The sequence below is a fragment of the Lepisosteus platostomus genome, chromosome 7, assembly GCF_059453375.1.
Source record: "Lepisosteus platostomus isolate fLepPlt1 chromosome 7, fLepPlt1.hap1, whole genome shotgun sequence".
Classification (NCBI taxonomy): Eukaryota; Metazoa; Chordata; class Actinopteri; order Semionotiformes; family Lepisosteidae; genus Lepisosteus; species Lepisosteus platostomus.
In genome coordinates, this window is record NC_142617.1 from 55,665,363 (window position 1) to 55,681,205 (window position 15,843).

The 15,843-nt window shown below is 40.5% G+C and overlaps 1 protein-coding gene and 1 long non-coding RNA gene across 2 annotated transcripts in view; one reads left to right on the top strand and one right to left on the bottom strand.

Moving 5' to 3' along the window:
- The window catches only part of LOC148659261 (uncharacterized), a 39,591-nt gene extending 34,597 nt beyond the window's left edge, over nt 1-4,994 (bottom strand). The window contains exons 1-2 of the long non-coding RNA XR_015940385.1: nt 4,859-4,994; nt 3,059-3,127 (exon numbers count right to left, since the gene is read on the bottom strand). This is a non-coding gene — a long non-coding RNA (uncharacterized LOC148659261). The remainder of the gene's footprint in view (nt 1-3,058; nt 3,128-4,858) is intronic.
- Nucleotides 4,995-7,880: 2,886 nt separating this feature from the next.
- On the top strand, nt 7,881-15,552 carry ankrd34c (ankyrin repeat domain 34C). The gene is made up of 2 exons (XM_088641328.1): nt 7,881-8,652; nt 11,284-15,552. Exon 2 carries the CDS (start codon nt 11,337-11,339, stop codon nt 12,942-12,944), a length of 1,608 nt encoding a protein of 535 aa, XP_088497454.1. The 5' UTR covers nt 7,881-8,652; nt 11,284-11,336; the 3' UTR covers nt 12,945-15,552.
- The last annotated feature ends 291 nt before the right edge of the window (nt 15,553-15,843 follow it).

The following is a 15,843-nucleotide window of genomic DNA, read 5'->3' on the forward strand; positions in this document are numbered from 1 at the left end:
AAACATATTATGTACATTTTCCAGCTTTGTAGTTCAGTCAGGACGTATTGCAAAAGGATCATATAGCAGAAAAATAACAATAGCACAGGACTTAAAATTATTGTGGGGAAACTGTCCGTTACCTCTATTTTTACTGTTCTGGGAGATGCTCATTTAAATAGCGCTATGTACTGTATATACTGTATCTACACTGCTTTAGACATTCTGTATTGTTCTACTTTTCTTACTCAGTTTTCCCTTTTTATGCAGAAATAATTATTTGATTTAATACTGAAGTTTTAGCTATTTTAGTTGTATGTTGACAATAACTATTGGTAGTAAAGATCTGTACTTTGCAGCACAAAAAGAAGGATGCATTATGAATGTATAGAGAGAAACAAATGATGTTAATGATATGGACCGTCTGACACTGAGTCAATGAGATTTGATTGGTAAATGATGGATTAGCAACTGCAACACTTCATATTGGCTCTTCTTGGATCGGTTACCTTGAGGTGTTTTAATCAATGAGAATGAAGAATTGCTAAATGACAAGATTGGTTTATTTTCACTTAAACTAGGCTGTATTAATAACAGTCAAACTGATGTATTAGCAGAAAACACTAGTAGAGGCTTTAAGTAAATTAATGATACTCATAAAGTACTGTACATAGATTGCCATTCCTGACTGTGTGTAATACTTTTACACAGCAGAGTACATGCGGAAACTGATTGCTCGCAGGACCTGGATGTAAAGATATATATATGTAAAGATGTTTATTCCTGAAAATTATAGAAAAGTCCTGTGTACTTTTGTTCTGTTTTGCTGAAACTTTTCTTTGCATTTTTTTCTTTAAAGTCTCTGGAAAACAAGCAGCACCAATGAAAGAAGACAAATCAACTACTTGCAGTCTGTCAAGTAATAAGTGCACAGTCTGCTCTACAATATCTCAGTCTGCCCTGCTTTTAAAGAAGGCCAGAAAGTCTCATTCCAACGAAAGAGAAACCTTGTGTAACCTGATCTCTGTACTATCCTCAGAAGCACCCCTTTGAAGGATTTTATAAGGACATTTTCTTCTAAACATCGATACAAAAGCATCTTCACCACCCGTTGCACCGGAGTGAAATTAATGCACCAAATGAATGACCCTCCATACTAATGAAGCCAAAGCCTATTTTATCCATATGAATTGCAAGCTCCCTTTCCAATTATGCAACAGACGAGCATTGACACCAGGGACAAAAAAAACCGCAGCACAGCACATAAAATTATAGGCATTATCACCGGAAGATAATTTTAAAGCTCAAGACCTCATGTCAGTTAGAGAATGATAATTAAGTACAAATTAATTGCTTGAATTTTTTTTTAAGCCAGACACACATAAAGTATCTGGTAATGCTACTATTGTATGGCCTGTTTCAGTAATAGCCATCTTGGCACATTACTAATGTAATATGAATCTGGCATCATGTCCATATTCAAGAGCTAATTTTATAATTGCCCAAGGCTGTCCCTCTAAGAAAGAAACAGGTGACACCATGTAATAGAACATCCTACTACACCAATGCTCTGACAACTGTGTAAGATATGTGCATTGTGCAAACAGTAAGATATCCCTTAATATAATTGTATTGCTTGCAGATTGATAGAAACACGTTGGTCTTGCTTTGTGAGTTAGCTGCATCTCTTTTGGTTTAACAGTACACTACTCTCCCAAAATTATGCAAAAACACAGCACTGCTTTTCACAATACAGTCCGTCGGACAATCTGTAGCAATTGTTCCTGTGAACTGGCCTGAATCTTAACTAGTGTTATAAAAATACACAAGATACACACTCACAGCATCAGACACTGTGTAATGGCCACTGCCTACCCCCTTCCTCTTGACAAATGCACGTCTTTTGTCAGTACTCTGAAATAAAGTAGTTTGGTCTAAACTAACTTGATTTGACCTTTAACTTTACAACTTTACCTTTGACTAACTTTGGTACAAACAAAGGGTCTGCTCGATGAATACCTCTCACTAATGAAGGTACGGGGCTGGTAAAATAAATTCAGAACTCAGAACCTAAAAACACCCTGACAATCACGAACTATGCACACAGATGTCCTCACATTTTCCTCCTTGCTGCTGTCCTCCCTCACCCACAGCCAGGCACGGAGCTGGAGCACGGCAGGAAATGAAAATAAGCACAGGACACAGACGATAAGGCAGGTGGAATAAGACCTGGCAAAGGCCTTGAGCAAACCGCAAGATTACAATTCACTTGATCCTGGGTCATCAGGTACCAATCTGAGCTAGACTCCCTCATGAACTGAAGTAAGTCAGATTTGTTATTTTTCAGTCATCCTTGTCTTTACCTTCTTTGAGTTTGGCATTGACTCTGATTTCATTAAATGTATTAATTTCTGTTTTTGCCAATGGGATATTTTCTCTGTAATGCCAGTTTTATCATACTTTGTCATTTGCTATTCTGCCTTCCCTATCCTTTTCTGCTTTACGTGCACTAAAGCTCTGCACGTCAGTTCTTTATGCAACTACTTAGTAGTTTGGGTAGATTACAACACATCCACCATTGTTTGGTTCATCCTCAAGAGCCATTTCTCACAAGTCTACTGACCACTGTCGTTTCACAAGGGTATCTTTGCTCCCGTGTTTAATTTCTCCCAAGATGTGCGAGCATCACAGAAGGACATCTTACATTCTTCCGCATAGCGAAACAAGCATGGCTTGCAATATTAATCTGCAGCTCAACCCACTTGCTGTATGTAAACAGAGGCTGATTATACTCTTGGATTTTCAATACAGGAGATATCTACCTGCTCCAAATGCCAAAGCTGCCTGGCACAGATGAGACAGGCTCTGCTCAAGGCTGTTTGAAAACAATAATCCTGTCATCTAATTACAACAGCAGGTACTTAAAGGAATGTGGCCCTGGAATAATAGAGACGGACAAATTTACAATGCTGTTACGTGGACACAGTATTGAACCTCTGCTCACGTTCATGACCCAGTAGAATCTGTGCATTTGACCTGTGAGGAAATTTCAAAAAGGCTAGGATAGGGTTTTAATTACCTGTACTTCACAAAACCTAGAGCTCTTCTGTTACTGTCAGTGCTTTCTTCACTGCTGTTCCATAGCAACCTAAAAATAAGAAAGTGCCATGGTTCAGTTCTTTTTAGTCTCTGTTGCTATTATGCCAAGAAGACGTTCTTTTCTTTTGTGTTGAAAAGACAGATTTCCAATTTTTGGAAGGCTAGGACATTTTGAACGACAAATGAAGATAAGCATTTCTAGTCAAAACAGTGCAAGGAACATCTTTACACCTATATACTTGGGTCTAATTGCATCTCAGCATAAATATACACAATGCAATAAGCGATAAGAAAAGGTTGGCATTGATTAATGCAAATATGCATTGCAAAAAAAGTATCCCAGACCCTTTTCCCCTGAAAAAACAAAAACACAGACTGAGTGTTAAGATCTAACACTAAGACCCCTAGTTTCTCTATTACTCTTTCTTGAAGTCTATTTTGCCTGATGTTTCCCGGTGCCTTTTGCACAACAGCCACAATTCCAACAATGTGAACAGAAGTTGATAATAATATTCTCAATAATTATAAATCCTCATCTTTTCTCTCAACAGCTGTACTGCACGTTGGATCTTTTTTAAGGTTTCTCAATCTGCCTGCTCTCATGGATTTATTATATCTTTAGGTGTTCTTAAACATCAAGCAGTACAAAACATATATTATTTGCTAATTGTGATTAGCAGAATTTGTACAATAGCTCATTGATGGAAAGAGAAATGAGAGAGATTAATTTGCTATGCGGAAATCTTTGATTCCCCGAAATCTATAAAATGTTGTTGATCTATTAAAGTGGAGAGATCATCCTCAGAAAATCAATCTAATAAATAAAAATACAGTACTAAAGGACCTTGGCAGCCATGTCTAATCTCCAGCACTTTTAGATGTAAGGTACGTCTATAGATTGGTGCTTCAGAATTTACGGGCTATATAATGAATCACCATAGTTGTCAGATTGGCTCTTTGTTTTCTACAGTTATAATTTTATTTTGGCAACCCCCGGGATCACCTGCAATATTTTCTCTTGGACACATAAGAATTTCAAGAATGACTTGTTAAAGCAGACAACCATGTCATCCTAAAAGAACACTATGTTAGAAACTGGTGAAAGACATTACATGCATATCTCTTGCACTGTTCAGTTCATTCCCTTTAAATATCCAGAGGGAATGTGGTACTGTACTGTATGCTTTGTCTTGGCAGATTCACCAGGCTGGCACAGTACATTTCCCCTGAAGGGGGGGCTACAATATTCCTTTGTGACATATCATGCAGAATCCTTGTATACACAGTATCGCCCAGAGATCTGTGAAAATGCTATGTTACAGTTTGGACTGTAGTACCTACAGTACATTTCTTAGTTCACATATACAGGGACACAGATAAAGGTAGGCTGAAACTGGGTGCAGAAATCCACATCCTACCTCTAAAACAGTCAGAAAGATTTTGGTAATGATTTTGTTGACTCTTTGCTTTGAGAAGATGTTCCTGATAAAACCCTAATTGGCACTTACTCACTAAAGCACGACTGAAATCAAAGTTTTGACTCGTCAGATAACCGGAACTTACAAATCTAGTCATTGATGGCAGACTTTTAGAAGCCTCTTACTCCTTCTTAATGGTAACCTGCCATCAAGCAGCAGAACTGTGAATTTACATGTTGTTTGGCAGGCCTCAATTTGTATTTAATATGCGCCTAATTCTCTGCTCAAGAGCAAAACTGGAAACTGTAAACACACTAGAATTCCTTCCATCTGATGCTGATAACCACATGCTGTATTCATACCTGATGATGGAGGCTGGATTTCTGACAAAGGTGGAGCAGACTGTAGTCTGTTCTGTAGCTTTGCCCTGAAAAGGAAGAAAACACAAAAAAGATATGGGAGATAGAAAGCTTCCTCACCATATTACTCACAAGTTACTTTCCACAGGAGATGCAGCATGAGTTCTGTGCATGGCAAATCATTTTACAGAGTGTGACTCATGTAGCAATCCCCATGTGGCGAGATTATTCTGCACATTCCCTCTGCGATTGATATAGCACATCAGGGCACTCTTAGTCAGCCGTCGGGACCCATAACGCACAAAGGAATGACATTTTTGAAAATTGCCGAAGCAGAAAGCGATAAATCAAGACGCCATTATTAAAGGGAAGAAACATGCATCCATCACATGCGGTTTGCGTGTTTATGCTCCATGCTGGATGAGCACGGATAGTTTTTCCATGTACAAAACTTGATTTGATGTTTGAGTGGGAAGAAAAATGTGATGATCCTTGTATATAAATTTGATAACCATTTAGCAAAACGTACGATAACCAAGTGACAGTAAGACAGCCACAGGAAAGAAACAGAAGAATGGATAAATAGGCTTCCATATAACTTATTCACAAGATTTTTCTTATAATTAATACATAACGTGTATTAATACATAAAGTTCTCCCATCAGAGTAAGTGGTGAATAATGCCTCATCCTATTATTTTATGTACATTGTATTGATTATTTCTTTCACTGTCCTGTTTTCAGTGCAATAATGGTTTCATAGCTGGAAATGAAAGTTTGATCTCAACTGTCGTATCTGGTTAAATATATTTTGATATCTTAATCATATGCACTATTACAGCTTTTTCCCAGTCAAAAATGACCATATATTTGAACCCCTTGAAAATAACTACAGTCTGCGAACTAGCTTTATTTTCCAGAATGACAGAAAATAGATTTCCTTCGTATAAGACACCTGGGTGAGCTATATTTGCAATGTTTCTGTGACCCATCAATTTTTTTGACAAAACAGAAGCAAAGTAAATGAGAAATTACATTTCTGAAGGTATCTACTTAAGGTTCTGTTAACTTGACAAAATAAGAGAAAAGGAAATCACTGGAATAAAAAAACAAAATTCCAGATAAATCGAGACTCAGACTTACTAGGTGAAAAGCACTAATGATTTCCACCATTAGAATAATGGGTTTTATACTGAAAATATGTATTTTATTGATAGGTTATACTTGCATTTTTCAATATAAATGTTAAGAAGCTAGCCATAGCTTAATTTTTGACAGCTCGACGCTAATAAATATTCAAAAAAGACAGCCCAATGTGTTGACATGGTTGCCATGGCGCCTCGAGGTGATAATTATTGACTCTTTATTAAAAGGTGGTAAAAGCAGAGAGTCGTTCTCATTTAACTTTTACAGTAATTCATAGTGGTTCATGGTGGTAAAAACGATTAATTTCTCTGGAAGCAACACAACGAATTTCAGTGGGTTCTAATTTTCTCGTCACATAAGTCCGGTGAAAACAACTGAATCTTATTAAGTCTTCAGCGGAGACGACTGCGTGTTTTGGGTTCTAAAACTCCAAGTGTTTTTAAAACTACGACAAGGAAGCATTTCACACGCTACAAGATACTATGAATGTACTGTAAACCGTGGGGAAAAAAACAAAGAAGTTGATGTCACTTGCATCAAGACACTGTAACTACAATCATAAAATGCTGCTCTGCAGACATGCAATTTGCATCCCAGAAGTTCCCAAAAGCGCACCAACCATTCTGAGCCGGCAGCCCCCTTCAGCTCGAGTGTGTTATTGAGAAACTGCTATATCACTTAAGGAAGGGTTTTAGAGGCCAGAGTCAACACACTCTAATGAAGTAATATTGTTACACTTTCGAAAAGCACCTTGGGATCTTTAATGAGATAGCAGTCAGGACCTTGGTTTAGTGTCTCCGCTCACTCTGTAGGATATGATGGTTCACGTGGACGCGCGACACCAAATGGTCCGCTACAAGTTTCAATGTGTAAAACTGCGGTTTCTTAACCCAAAAAAACAGATGACAGGTGAGGGAGATGAAAGGTGTTGAAAACTAGTCCTAGACTGAGGTTGATGTCATTAGTTAAATTATTCAAATACTTTTAATTCGGTAATTCCGAGCCAAGAAACTGCATAGAAACTCCTCGGACAAATGAGACAATGCGATCCTGCCAGAATTGAATCTAGGATAATTCAGCCATTTAAAGCATAAGCAATAAGAAGTACCTACTAAGAAACCTAAAGGCGTCACGCAATACGTCATCTCCCCGAGACCGCGCCAAGCTAGCGGAAACATGACGTCAGAAGCTCGTGTTTCTTACCTTACCTCCTGTGACGCAAACCATTGCTCCTCAACGGCTGTGAGTTTAGAATTATTAGACACGCAGGAGCTAAAACGTACAGTTCAGGCCCAATGAAAGGCAAGTAAGGCAGTCAAGTAGGACAACAGAAATGATTGCCATTTCACTACAGAAGATTATGCTCTTTTTGCTGTTCTGCTCTAGTTCACTCTAAGATGTTTTCAAGTTTGTAGTTGATGGTGCCGGTAACGTTATGTATTTAATTAATTTTTGATTGTTACCATACACACGCACAGACTATGAAATATAAAGACGTAAGATGCAGGTTGTTATTAGGGCATAAAATTGCGCAGGATATTTTTTTTCCCTCGGGTGTAGTAATTGTTGAAATTTCCCTACAAATAAAAATATCTCCCTAACTGAATTGCAATTGACTTCAGTAATATGATGTAAGTTGTAGAAGTCATACAAATAAATAAATAAAATGGTGGTGAGTGTCTCATTTGCCTTTATATCATCATATAATAATACAATAAAATCAACTGTCAGACTCAAATGCGTCTTCTGTAAGGTCCTGTATGATCACATTAATATATATGCTCCATCCGTTTTATATTTTTTACGTTGTATGAAGTCTTCAATTTTGCAGTTCGTTTGTAAAATCATTATCTACAGTTTATCTTTCCAACAGAGTTTGCTGTCCGTGGTCCTGAAGATCTACAATCCGCCAGGATTTACAGTTCACTTCGTAACCCTTAAATCATCAATTTCTTAAGACTACTGGGGAAGGTGACTTGTACAATTAAGGAGATCAGAGATCATTTGAACCACAACTCTCGAGAAACCACAGCTGGCCATTCCAGACATTATCGAACCAGTTAACATGCAAATGATATCAAAAGGCACTGTATACATTTACGTGCTGAAATACGTCTCTCAGGGACCTGGGTTGGCCATCTCTGGGCTATAGGAATGACAAGTTGAAATTGTGTTCCTCTGTTTTCCGTTCATGGCAAATAATGAAAAAATACCGGACATAGAGGTTATTTTTAAAAATAGTGACGTCAATGACATGCACGTTTCATTCACCAAGTTAAAATGTTATTTATAAACCCGGCATCTTGGGGTTATGTGTGTGTGTGTTATTTCCAGTGTGTGTAAAAGGGAATGCAGCTATTGGCTTGATCAATTGCGTTGCCATAACGAAAGCGAAGCTGCTGGTCTTAAGCGCTCAAAGTGCCAGCACATTAGAGTTTTACCAAAAATAGGATTTCTCGGGTTTTTTATTGGCGCCAGTCTGTTGAAGAAGAAACTCAGAAAGGAATTAAATGGCACCGACTTGCATTGGAGGCTTTTTTTCTTTTCAAACAATCGTCTTGCACCTTGAGCAGATCACACTGTCTTCGTCCAGCATGGAACGATGTTGGTCTTCATGGGCACCTGGACTTTCAGAACACTGATTTCTGAAAGGTAAGATCGTGCTGGACGCGATCGAGTTTAAATGACCGCAAGTTCCCGAGTGATGTATTGAATATACATTTAACTAGCCCGTATGTCAGCCTTTGGATTCTGGCTTATCGGCTAATCACTGTAGCAAAGTTCGAAGAATTGATTATCTGATGGTTCATTCACATTAAGCCGTTTTGTTCTCCTTTTCTTAATATCAGTTACCCTGTATTCTTCTCTTGTAATTTACACACTTAATAAATTTAGGGAATGTGCTCCAGTGTAGGATGATGGTAATAGATATGTTAAATATACAGAAATAGAGGACTTCCAAAATTATAATTAGGACGTATGCCATTTTCTTGATATCGGCTACATGTGATTTGCCTGTCTCGTCTTTGGCTTTAGAATTTACGTGCTACAGAATGTCTTAAACCCAAGACCTATAGTGTCGTTCGTAAGAACTAGGTCTGATAAACATTGTTTTCAAATTTAGGCGTATTTAGAAAGTTTTAAACGTGAGTATCCATACGTGAAAGTAATAGATGAAAAAGAACCACATCAGGTATTGTAAGGATCGAACAATCTATATCTCAAATGTAATTAAATAGAATCGAGCAAATGTATCTCCATAGTATTATTTTTCATAGTAAACAATAGTTTACGGTAGAGGATGAATATATATTGAACCTTGAAGGAAATAAGCAGGTGTGCATGAATTAAGTTGTGCTGTAGGACCGAACACCGTCACATTCTCTGCGAAAACGTAGACGATTGCACTTGAGAACCATGGACAGCGGAGCCTCTCTCTTCAAGAAAGCTGAGCGGCAAAGCAGCTCTCACACCTATAAATAGGTACATTGTGATATTCAGCCGGGCTTCGAAAATGTAAGCATATGTAAGCGATGAGCATTTTTTTGAAAGAGCGGGTTAGGTTAATATTTCAAATTTCACATCGTAATCAATCAAGCACTGCTCTAAAAAATATTTGCTTTAATTGATTTAGGAAACTTAACTTTAAAATGGTGCTGTGTCTGGTGCTGTGTCGTTTCTAATGGTGTCGCAAGAGACGCGCAGTTTAAAATGTGCATCTGAGATGTTAATTTTATTCTGCTGATTTCAATAAAAGATACAGAAACACGAAGTCAACAGGTGTGTCTTCGACACACGGTCTAATGGTGGGTTGCCAAGAAAGATGATTTTAAAAAGTTTACATTTCTATCGTGGCGAACTAAAATGCTTTTCTTTTATTTTAATCAACCAGATTTTTCGATAACCGCAATTAGTATTAGTTAAGAGCAATTAGACTTGGAAACGCGTAGGTGGCACATGACCGTTGCATCGATGCATTAATAATGTTACCCCAATTATTTAAAAAACCTAAGGTAGTATTATACTTAAATAATGTTTGGAAACGTTGGGTTTAATGTCCTAAAATGCACACATTACATGTCCAAAATGCAGGAGCCGACAAAATTCAATCTCTCCTCTCTACACTTAAAAAAAATTACAGAACACTATTAAGCAATGTATATAATCATAGATTTAAATCAAACGGCTAAAACGAACCTTCATGCACATTTCTGGGGAAACCGTGATAATAAACCTTTTTTCTACAAATAGACAAACAAGAAAAGGTCTTTAAAATGAGGCACCGGCGAGAGACGGTGGCTCTTGGCTTCAAAATCGATAATCCCGACAACACTCGTCTTTTTCCCGGCGACACTGTATACATTATTCTTTCCGTAATCTGTGGAAAAAGTTTGGCTTGGCAGGAATAGCCAAGCACAGAATTTGAATGTGTAGAAAAAAATTGCAATTTCTTCTGTCACTCGGAGTTTTACCGATTGTCTTCCGTACATGTAGCGCCCTCTGGTGGGGATAATCAAATACAAACATGTCCTGTGTTCAAGTTCTGAGACTGGAACAGAAAAATAAATAATAAAACACTTATATGGCTCTTTTCTGGACACTCCCCTCAAAGCGCTTTACAGGTAATGGAGATCCCCTCCACCACTAGCAATGTGTAGCCCCACCTGGATGATGTGAAGGCAGCCATAGTGCACACAGTACTCTCACCACACACCAGCTAGAGATGAGAACAGAGTGATGATCCAATACATGTCTGGGAATTATTAGGAGACCATGATTGGTAAAGGCCAATGGGAAATTTGGCCAAGACACCGGGGTTACACCCCTACCCCTTTCAAGAGACACAACAGAGATTCAGAGCCTCGGTTTTATGTCTCATCTGAAGAACAGAGCCTTTTTACAGTATAGTGTCCCTGTCATTATACTGGGGCATTAGGACTCACACAGACCACAGGGTGTGCGCCCCCTGTTGGCCCCACTAACACCTCTTCCAGCAGCAACCTTAGTTTTTCCCAGGAGGTCTCCCATCCAGGTACTGACCAGGCTCACACCTGCTGAGCTCCAGTGGGCTGCCAGTTGTGAGTTGCAGGGTGATATGGCTGCTGGAGTTCATTTCAATGGAGTTAGACACAGATGCACAAGGATCACAAAGCATAGAAACAAGCAAGGAAGTAAGAAAATTCAATGCACATCTGTACATTCATGTACTATTTTTAAATGATGGCTTTTTTTTCCCGTCCGTGGCACTGTTTTCCAATCCACGCTGTGTTTTACTGTCTGCAGGTCTGCGATTTCCTCCTCGGGCTGAAGAGGAGCGCTCAGCGCTCGCCTGCACCATGGAGGACGTGATGGAGGTGCGGACGGACGGGAACTCGCTGCTGAAGGCTGTGTGGCTCCGCAGGCTGAGGCTGACCCGCCTGCTGCTGGAGGGAGGCGCCTACATCAACGAGAGCAACGAGCGGGGGGAGACCCCGCTGATGATCGCCTGCATGTCCAGACACGCGGACCAGCAGAGCGTCAGCAAGGCCAAGATGGTCAAGTACCTGCTGGAGAACAAGGCCGACCCCAACATCCAGGACAAGACAGGGAAGACGGCCCTGATGCACGCCTGCAGCGAGAGGGCGGGCCACGAGGTCGTGGCCCTACTGCTGGCGAACGGCGCCGACCCCAGCCTGGAGGACCGCTCTGGAGCCTCGGCGCTGGTCTACGGCATCAACGCTGATGACAAAGAGACGCTCAGGCTCCTTCTGGACGCCTGCAAGGCCAAGGGCAAGGAGGTCATCATTATAACCACCGACAAGTCACCGTCCGGGACCAAAACCACCAAGCAGTATCTGAACGTGCCCCCGTCCCCGGAACTGGAGGAGCGCTACTCCCCGGCCCTGTGCGCCTCCCCCTCCGATATCGACCTCAAAACGTCACCGGCCCCCGGCAGCGAGAAGCCGCACGAAACTGTCTTCAGCTTCCAGGCGAAAAGGTCGCCGGGGGGCGGGACTGCGGGCTCCGCGGCCGCCGCCAAGCTGCCCGCCGAGCCCCTCTCCCCTACGAAGAAGCCCTGTAACCCCAAGCGCGCGCGGCTGCCCCAGCTGAAGCGGCTGCAGTCCGAGCCCTGGGGGCTGATCGCCCCCTCCGTCCTGGCCGCCGCGGCGTACGAGGACGCCAGGCGGGCCGCCTCCGACGAGGACGTCGTTGCGGCCATGAACGGGCTGTCTCTTCCGAAGAGGGCGCCCCTGTCACGGCACAGCAGCGTGGAGAGCAAAGAGGGGGCCCCGGCTTTTCCCTCGGTGGCGGAGCAGCCCGCGAAGATGACGTCCACCTCATCGGCGCCGGCCTCTCGGAAGACCTCTTACGAGAAGCATCAGCCCTTGGCACGGCGTAGCACTGTGCCCACAGATCCAGACAACGGCGGTCCCGCCAGCGGCCCACCAAGCTTGAGGGATACCGTGTACAGGAGACGCCTGGGCAATGACCATTATGACTCAGACTCCCAGCTGTACTCAGATTCAGCCTCTGGCTCACTCGATTCAGCCAAGGTTCCCCCAGAGAGGCGTAAACACAATACATCTCCGCTAACGCTGCTGACGAGCTCCCGGGAGTCCCTGGACAGCATTCCCAGCACGTCTCCGAGCACGGCCCGCCGCAGGGCCCCGGCACTCCTGGAGAGACGAGGATCCGGGACTTTGCTGATGGACCACATATCCCACACCCGCCCGGGGTACCTACCACCTCTGAACGTCAACCCCAACCCCCCCATCCCTGACATTGGGGCGAGCAGCAAGCCCTCCTCGCCTCTCGCCACCTGCGTCAGGTCAATGGTTCCTGTAGCACCTAGCTCACCAAAGAGAAACGATCTGAAGGCCAAAAAGAAGCTCATAAGAAGGCATTCTATGCAAGTTGAGCAAATGAAACAGCTTTCCGATTTCGAAGAAGTAGCCAATCAATGAAGGGACGCCACGGTTCTTCGTTCTCATTGTTTTGGACACATGAAAAGCACATCTGCCTGGTGTGAAACCTCCCACCTGCTACTTTGTCCTTTCAGATCATGTTCTTTCCATCGAGCCCTGTGCTTCAAGAGCAGCCTGGCCCAAACAACTGGAAGGAATAAAGACAGTGTGTCAAGGGAGCAGGATTCACTCCTTAGTGATGTGTTCTTGTGCCCAGTATTAAACCCCAAGCCTTATCAAATATTAGAAAATGTTTCTGAATGTAATGGTGGATTTGTGAGGTGACAGAAGGACCCTTGAGTACAGTGCTCACCTGGGAACTCTCAGAAGTGTGTAGAACACACTCTTTGAAGTACTGAGCTTTATCATTCTGTTTTAAAACATATATGGAAGGCCAGATGGATGGGGGAAATCTGAATGATCATTTGAGGCCTTGTTTGACGAAACCCAATGGTCCATCAGTCTGAATCAATGCAAACTCTATCGACAACTACCAGAGCAGGACTGTGTATTACCAACTGGGTCCTGTACATCATACAGCCAGTGGTTGAAGCTAACAGACTCAGGTCCCAGATACGGAAAAACATCAGCAAGAAGCAAGCCTTCATGTGCTGTGAAGCTTAATGTGGGGAGAAATTGGCTTCATCCAAAGGAAACTAAGAAATGTAAAATAAATAAGACAGATGAACCAGTTCTGGTAATATTTGGTAATTAAGAAATCTAATGCGAACCCTAAGGAGGCAAGCTGTTTCACAGAGGTTATGACCTACAAAGGGTAATTTAAAAAATCTCCAAATATTGATCGTGAACTGGAATATGACAGTTTTTAAATGTATAAGAGTGCATTGAGTTTGAGATGTTTTCACTTGTTTCATCGTGTCATTAGGATTGATAAAGTGGTCATTCCTAGTTGCTGTTGAAGTGTTGTAGTACTTAAAAATTACACCCTAGCTTGCTTTGACTAGTTCCATGCCCAACAGTGTGGATAATACAGATTGTTTCTTTGTACTGACAACAAAATTAGAGTAAACAAAAGGAGTGAATTCATTGCAAAAGAAAATGACACAAAGGCACCAGATCACTGAGGTATTTGTTTCATATTCACCCAGACATCATAAATGAATGGATTTCTCTTTCTGTCTGATTTTTCTGAAGAAAAATCTGAAGAAAAATTTGTTAATATTTAAAGCTTTAACTTCCTCACAAACACACATGCCTTCTGTTTGAAAAGATGTAAAATCAGGTCAGTTTTGAACTGGGTAAAAGTGGCGAGGCCAGAAATGTTGTTTTTAGTCTTTAATTTTTTTAAAGGTATGTAGGAATATTTTTATCTTCCAGTCCTGGGTATCAACGATGAAGCTGTAACTGTATTTAATGTATATCAACAAAAAGATTGAAAGAATTTGTTTTACTTCACTGACATTTCCTTTTAGTTTTCAAGTTTTTCTGTTGCTCACCTAAGAAATATGGCCGCTCATGAGGTCATTTTGTTACCCACTGTCTTGTCTTCCTTGTGATATGCAGGGATGTTACCAGGGCAGTAAAAGAGAAGTCACTGTGGGTACGAAACCCACATAGCCAGTCCTCTTACAGCATTGTACTGCCTTTTTTGTAATACAGTATTACTTTATTTCACATTTACCCAAAAAAGGCTACTTAGATTTGCAATAATTCATTCAAAACAGCACAGAAATGTATCATTGTAGGACAATTCTAGAAAATCCAATTAGTTTTTTGTGTGGCTAACAAATTCCCATGGTGTTTTGTGTAGTTTGCAAAACTTAAAGAAACTAGTTGGAAGCAAATATTCTTGTTTGATCTTCTTTAACACTGTAGCTCTGTTGAAAACAAGACCTGAAGCCTTTGTTACCAATGTGTATGTAGTGCCTTCTGGTAAAACAAATATACTGGAACTGATGAAGCTGTTGTCTTTTTAATTTTTTGTTTCAGTTCTTAAAAATATGCAACAAAGCAGACTTTTCACTTTCAAATCACAGTGGCTTTTACAATTTTGTTCTATTTCTGTGATGACAATATTGGGCGTTAGTAAGCTTTTTATTCAAATGCTAGATTAAATGATAAGCTGAGGTAGTTAAAACAGAAGAAAACAAAATGTATGAAACCAACAGGGTTCTGTATATTACTTATCTATATACAGCATCTATCTATCTATGTAGGGCTTATAATTGTGATCCCCAACTTTAAACAGTGTTAGAAAGGTCTAGTAGAACTCCAGACTTTCCAGAAGGAGAAAATTTAGAGTACCTATTAGACAGGTATATGTTCTGAACAAAAAAAAGAAATCTAGAGTGAAATCTAGGCTTCACTATTGTTACTAGTCAAAAGATCATACAGTATTGTTACTTATTCAATATTGCATAATATTCATGCATAGAACTGTTGCACTATATCTCTCCTACTTTTCTTTACAAAAACACACTGGAATCAGTTAGATCACTGGTGTAAATATACGCACTTTTACTGCTTCTGTGAGACATACTGTATCTGTAAGACACCCATTCAGTGCTTTAAGGTAAACCCTTAGAGAGTTTGGTGTACTCTTTCTTCATATATTATACTGTATATTTTGAATAAATGTTCTATAAAACTTTGTGTGAGGTGTCAGCTAACAATCACTGCATTGGAAAGCAAGGTGCTTAGTTTTATTGTAGATTAATTACAATACCAGTTAATTATTACCAGCTAACCACTAATTATTTATAGTATGTTGTGATTTGTCATAATCTAATAAGAGGGTGTACTTTAAAATGAGCTGGACAGCTTTTGATTAAAAATGCACACTTCTCGGTTTTAAATCTGTGATTTAAGCCAGGTAACGTATAAAAAATTAAAGAATTAAAGTAAGGAGAGCCAGTGAGAAAAGGAATTTGTGTGTAAG